The sequence below is a fragment of the Hyposmocoma kahamanoa genome, unplaced genomic scaffold (assembly GCF_003589595.1).
Source record: "Hyposmocoma kahamanoa isolate Upper Pololo Valley unplaced genomic scaffold, ASM358959v1 78, whole genome shotgun sequence".
NCBI classification, from domain to species: domain Eukaryota; kingdom Metazoa; phylum Arthropoda; class Insecta; order Lepidoptera; family Cosmopterigidae; genus Hyposmocoma; species Hyposmocoma kahamanoa.
In genome coordinates this window covers 8,030,368-8,037,712 of record NW_020653945.1, presented here as the reverse complement: position 1 = coordinate 8,037,712, position 7,345 = coordinate 8,030,368, and the positions used below count along the sequence as shown (strand labels likewise).

The 7,345-nt window shown below is 35.1% G+C and overlaps 1 protein-coding gene across 3 annotated transcripts in view; it reads left to right on the top strand.

Annotated features, from left to right (window-relative positions):
• The window catches only part of LOC113232895 (ATP-dependent helicase brm), a 44,466-nt gene that overhangs the window by 9,662 nt on the left and 27,459 nt on the right, over positions 1-7,345 (top strand). For all 3 annotated transcript variants that reach the window (XM_026467782.1, XM_026467781.1, XM_026467783.1), the window contains one exon: positions 2,147-2,285. In XM_026467782.1, coding sequence (XP_026323567.1) covers positions 2,147-2,285 — 139 coding nt within the window. The remainder of the gene's footprint in view (positions 1-2,146; positions 2,286-7,345) is intronic.

Genomic DNA, 7,345 nt, shown 5'->3' with positions numbered 1-7,345 from the left:
TAGATTTTCAGTACAAATCGGCAATTTCATACTTTAACCCCTATTATTATACAGGATCAGTTTCTAGTCACGAGAGAACGATTACGCTCCGGCTAGGGATGTCTCTCCCCTTGTGTCTTCGTCGCCCCGTTTAGTCGAATGAAATGATGATTTAAAAAATAGAGTGTATATTGCCCAAGCAATATTAAAAATTCTTTCGATAAAATATGTTATTGTACAAGTTCACAATTTTTTTCGAGAATGGATACCTAATACCTAGAAAATATTTGGATGATGACTATAAACTTATTTTGTGTAAGTTAACCAGTAGACCAGTAACTGAAAGTAGACGACCCTCAATCGGGCGTTTCACACGGCATGTTACACTTTATTAAATATTTTTTTTAATTACAGAACTTGACATAAAGTAACTTTTTAATAGTAATTATCACAGAAGAAAACACAATGGAAATGCCTTAAGCCTCGATTACTATCAGAACCGCTATCGCCAAAACCCACACTATCATCAGTCGTACTTTCTAATATAAAAAAGTAACAAATTCTGGACATTTATTTAATATAATTTAAACTTTACCCTGTTGGCATATCGTTGAAAGTTCAATAGGTATTATTGTAAGTTGCGATGTTTTGATTTTACATTGAAATTTCAATCATTGGGCTGCCATCTAGCGGTCAATAGCTGAACGATTAAAAACTACGTGTAGCGTGGAAAATTCGAGATGCTTAGGTACTTAGTTCTCAAAAAAAGCGACCATATTGCAGCGATTTGCTTTCGTTTGTTTTAACAAGAAATATTACGATAAATAGAACATTTAAAATTTATTAAAATAAGACCTTAACGATGATATGAAGCACCACCATAGATAACATTATAGGTGCGTGATAGTAGCTATCATCTATTTAGGCATTTTCCCTCGATTTTCGTGGTTTTGCGTGAGATAATTGACTCGACCATAACGTACAAGCGAAAAATGGACTAAGCTCAAGTATTCGGAACTTCGTATACTGTTGGCACAGGTGTCACACCCACTAAGCACTTCTATTGTATTTATTATTTCTGTGGTAATTCATTATAAATGATCCATTTATTTTGAAGTTACCAATCATGACAAGTGGAAGCGAGACTTGAGTAAAATGCAAAAATAGAAGTTATGCCGCGTTCAAAAGTAAACATTCAACATCTTTATACGAATTTTTGTAAAATATTTTTTTCCAAATTATCTGAATGTTTATTGGATGTAAATAATATTATTTGATCTTGTACATGCATATCAATTTTCAATCGGTGGTGTTTTCAAAATTAATCTAGTCCAAAATGGCCCTTTCATTGTAGTATTTCAGTAATTTTATTTTAAATTGTCATTCATTACAGTCATTAGTAAAATACAATGCAATATCTAAAGTAGTTGATTGGTTTGCTATTAATTAATAATTTAAAAAAAACCTACTCCTTAAGAAAAAAACAAATTGTGTGAAATTTACATTACCCAATGTTAGATAGAAGATTACAAGCATTGTAGTTAGAAATGAAAAATTGAATCTTGTGGATACAGTTGTCTTCCTAGGTATAACGTTAGATGCTATATTGCAACGGGGTCCCCATATAAGTAAGTTATTAAAACGGCTCGGCTCTGCAGTGTACACGATTAAAAAAATACGGAAACTTTCAGACGTCGAAAGTGCTATATTGGTTTACTTCAGCTATTTTCACAGTTTAATGACATACGGCATTTTGCTTTGGGGTAATGCCGCCGATATCAATAGAATCTTTGTCCTGCAGAAACATGCGGTTAGGGCAATTTACAATCTAGGTCCCAGAATATCTTTGAGAGATAAGTTTAAGGAAATTAACATTCTTACTCTAACCTCAAAGTACATTTATCATCATGTTGAATGTGTACAAATGTTTGGATACCACTTTCCACTTAACATCAGGTGGAGTGGAGTCATTTGCCTGTCAGGTATATAAAAAAAAAAAAAAAAAAAATGTTATTTACAAAGAGCAACCCCTAGAGTTTCTTGCTCATTCTTCTCAGGGGAATCTGCCTTACGAACGAGCAGTAGAGTTTAACCATTGTGACGATTTCAAGTGTAATAATGCTTACCTATGAAATAAAGATTATTTTGAACATCTTTAATTGAACAGGATCGCAGCGCGCATTGCTCACCGTATGGAGATATTATCGAACCTGCCTGCCAACATCCCTGATGATCTGCGCTTGCAGGCACAGATCGAACTTCGCGCTTTGCGTGTACTCAATTTCCAAAAACAACTACGTGCTGAGGTATGTTTGTGATTCTTTGGTTGAGACTTAATGTTTGAGAAAGCCATTATCAGTCAAAGTGGCTTATATTTGTATATTCTGATTAAAACTGCATAGGTGCAAACACCGGCTGTGGATAGTTTTGGAGTCATTCAGTTATGGTATGAACCGTAATCAGATGTCCAAAATGTAAACAAAGAAATGTCGTGAAATGTCATTGTCAAAGTGTGAATGAATGCAGATGTGTTACACCTTCTATTTGTAATGGAATTGGAAAAGGAGGAGGTTCTCATTTTCTGCAATTTAATTATGTATTACAAAATATTAACAATAAATAAAAATTTTAACAACAACAAACAATAATTTACCAAACGCACTACAAAGACAAGAAAACATGTGGCATTGTCTTACAAGATTTGAGTTAGTGCTATTGCTCTTCAGGACCTGAAATAGTAAGCGCTGTCTGAGATAAGATCAATCGCTTTAGTTGTAGTTACGCATTCCGCTTGGAATATACTGGTGTAAATGGTATGAAACCAGGTGCACGAGCCGTTATATTGTTTGTAGTGTCTTTTCGCACTGTTGTCATGTTGACACACCTGCGAGGCGGTTTTTCGCCACGTTTCACGGTTATTGGGGCTGTAATGTAGTCTTAAAGTCCAGGACTAGACTACGAAACTACATGCATTATTGATGAAAGTATTACTGCCATGTGGAGGCAGAGGTGGTAGAGGGTATTGGTCCCACCCTTATTTTTGCTAATAGTCGATTGCAGCGCATAGTTTTTGTCTCCAGATTAATTTGCTGTTTAGTGTTTATTTCTAGACTTTTTTTATTATTCGTGACTGGTAAGTTACGATGATTGTGCGTAAAATCATAGTATAATAAGTATGGTAACCCCCACAGACATATCTAGATAGGCGCCGCAAGTACAGCAATTTGTATGAAAACCAAGCGTGTCACATTTTTATACCCACTATGACGTCACAAAAACTATTTAGTGATGGAAACCTCCTTCCGCTCGCTCTAAATCGATTGATTGAACGGAATTCGTGTAAACACGCGTATTTTATTCAATTAATCGATTCTAAATTGAATAATTTTTAATTAAATTTTTATTGAATTGATATTCAATTATTTTTTGTGAAATTACTCCACTAGTTTGTTATAATTATTAATACAAAGATCGAACACTCAGAAAAAACACTCAGAAAAAATTCCTTCGATCCGGTCGATAAATTGATAAATAAATCCGGTGAATAATTTTTGTTCAAGTATTTGTTGATTACAAGTAGTTGTAATATTAATATAGAACAAAAATACAAGAATAAGATAGTTAAGTCCTTTATTTTACTTGTTTTTAAAAAATGTTGATTACTTAAAAAAAATTAAAACTTTAATTTTTAATCGACTTAAAATATTAAAATTATTGTCCTTCCAATAAAATGAGCTTATTATATAACATCTTTTTGTAATAGAAGATCTTATCGATTAACTTAAGTAATGAAAACGCACGTCAATATATGAACTTGCGACTGCTTTAATTAATTTTACTAGATGGTTTCCTGTTGGTAATTGATCAAATGGATGAATGGCATACAAATAAAAATGTTACTACTGACAAAATATGGTAAAATATTATTAATCAAAAGAGGTTTACTTAATGACGGCCCCGTGTGAAATATTTGTGATTTGTTTATTATTTCTCGGATTTCTAACTCTGCTACTCTGCATATTTAGATTGCATCTTAGGTGAGATAAACTAGACCACCTTCGTCCTCGAAAGCAACGAACTCATACAAATGGCCAACTCCAGATTTTTGTAAAGACAGAACACTGTTCATTCTTTATACATATCCGGCGATGTATGTAATTATGTGCTTACTATATTCGGACATTCGAGGCAACGTGCTGCAAAAATTATCGAAATTACAGATACTACTGATAATAGATACTTCAAAACTGAAAAAATAGGAAACGTTACTAAACGTTATAACAAAAGAGTTATAGAATATTTTTATAATATTGCTAAGGTCATAATAATTTTCGCCCCTTTGTTTTCAAAATCGATCAGAATCGAGAACAGTGTTGCCTAACTTGCCTAACGTATACATCACTATAGTGCATTCGCGTTAAGAAAATAGTGACTCATCGTTGACCGCCGACCTGGCCACGCCCCCTAGCCAATTAGAATGCTTGAAATTATTAAGTCGAGTTCACAGTGACCAGTTGAAGTCAGACCTTCGAACAAAACGGTTGTGTCGAGCAATTTGAAAATGAATACCTATTCGAAAAAATAAAAGTGGATCAATAATCCACAGCGGAGAAAGACGCATAATTTATAATGTTTACAAGTTCTTTAAACGTTGCGATTTAAACGCGACTGTGGAGTGCACAGTTATAAAAACAGCAAGTGCATGCGGTGTGTCCGAAAATACCGTTTACAAAATTATTAAAGAACAAAAGGATACAAACACATTAAAATCACCGGTGAAAAAAAGAGGTCGATTATCCAACGTCGATAAATTAGATGACCTAGACAAATGTGCAATAAGAAGAAAAGTTCATTCAATATATTTAAATAACGACTACCCGACATTGGACAAAATTATGGCACTTTGCGAAGCTGACGAAGATATTCCTGTTTTCAAACGTACCACATTACATAAAATAATGCACGAGCTTGGTTTCGATTTCAATAAACAGGATGGTAGAACATTGTTAGTCGAAAGGGAAGATATTGTTTTATGGAGGCGTAAATATCTGAGGCAAATAAAAGAATACAGAGAGGCTAATAAAACCATTTACTATCTTGACGAAACGTGGGTAAACGCTGGACATGTGAAGACAAAAGCGTGGTTGGATACAACGGTAAAAAATAAAAGGCAAGCATTTCAAGATGGCTTGTCAGCCGGTCGCAAAGCTCCGACAGGAAAAGGTAAAAGGTTGATTGTATTGCACATTGGCAGCGACAAAGGTTTCGTGGAAGATGGTCTACTACTCTTTGAATCTAAGTCTACAAAAGACTATCATGAAGAGATGGACGGTGAAAGATTCCTTAATTGGTTTATTAATATAATGCCTAAATTAGAACCAGGAAGTGTGGTTATCATGGATAATGCTCCCTACCATTCGGTGAAAGCCGAAAAAATACCAACAACCATGTGGAACAAGCCGCAAATAATAGGTTGGCTGCAAAGCAAAGGCGTTCCATGGACATGAGCTATTTAAAAAAGGAATTATTAATGAAAGTTGCCGAAATCGCCCCACAATATGATAAATATTTAATAGATGAGACTGCTAAAAGTAATGGCATTACAATTCTTCGTCTACCGCCTTACCATTGCAAACTCAATCCAATTGAATTAGTGTGGGCCCAAATAAAAAATTATGTTGGTGCCAATAACTCCACGTTCAAAATGAGTGACGTTAAAAAAATATTAGACGACTCAATAGCGTTAATAGACGCTAATCGTTGGAACGTGATACGCGAAGAAAATACCATGTGGCATTTGGATGACGTCATGGAACTCGCAGAACAAAATTCCTTCATAATAAATGTAACTGGAGAATCTAGCGATAGTGATTAGTGATTTACGTAATTTTAAGACAATTTGTTTCCATTAAACTTAATTACATTTATTTTTAAAATTTCTTGAAATTTCACTCCACTGTGAATTCACCCTTACCCGGCAGTTGCACTGATGAGTCACTATTTTCTTAACGCGAATGCACTATAAATGTTAAATTTGGCCAAAGAAATGTACATCCGGCCGTACCACGAAACTGAATGCATTATACAAAAGTGCGTTCGTTCGATATTCATGGCGTATTAACAAAGGAACACAAATAAATATATCGCACCAAGTAAAAGCCGCAATGTATTACTAACATGAGGCATACACTCGGTTGCATATTTGTTTTCTCGAAATTCATACAAAACAAAACAATTGTTTTTAAAATAAATTGTGTATATTCTGATTACAAAATCACTTGCCCGTGGAAGGAAACGTCCCTGTTTACCCACAGTTATGGTGCTTTTGCAGTTTATAATGGCACAATTATGCATTTTTCGCGTTTTCGACTGGTGTTTATCTACGATAACGGTCGAGCGCGTTCCGAAATATAGCAGCGCGGCAAGTAAGTGAATTTCACATACTTGGGGCTCGCGAAGTACGCACACTTGCGGCGTCTATCTAGATATACATACAGCAGATATGCATACAGCGCGAATGGTTTGTGTGCGCGCCCGCCGCGCGCCGTGTATGGATGCACACATACGCATAATAATGAAAGGCGCCTGGAACAACCAGCGCTATGCAACGCGAATGCATCGCGAGATTATCATCGCGAACGTGTGCGTCCGTACACGGTTGCAGCGGGCACGCACACATATTTGTATGGACTTACCATACTTGTCTTACTATACTATGGTAAAAGTGTCCGCATTTTCAGTGCACGTAATATGTGTTTGCTGCTGAAAGATACCAGTTTCTTATACTATGATTGGCACTTAGGTGCTGTTCTCTGCAATCATGAGTTACAGTTTTCATGGCAAGATTATTTTATTTGTTTTTATGCTTGTTTGTCTATTTAAAAAGTTCAAAATAGTCAAAAACTTGCTTAAGGCGAGTCAACGGAGGAGAAAGGGAAAATCTGTTTTGCTAGATTCAATGGTTTAGGTATTTACTATTATATAACAGTCTTACAACATTACTTACGTTACACCTAAGGATATTGTCTAAAGAGTGTGCTAATTTGTTAAACGATAGGATATGCTTCATCCGGTCATATAAAATTTCGAAAACAGGTTAAAACAAAAGTCTAAAATGAATTATTTAAGAATAAAATATCTAACGTTGCACATCATTTTTATATGGAGATATTTCACTTTCAGTACTACAGAGAACCTGCTAAAGTTTTGTTTTCAACTGAAGCCCTATAGTTATTAAATTCATATTTATTCCAAAACTTGAAAATTGTCCAACGGTTTAACGACGCGCCGAGCTGCCCGTTGCCCGGTTAGTTGCCATCGGGCGCTTGTCATATCTGCATCAAATTTCCTCCGCCTGTTCCAATTT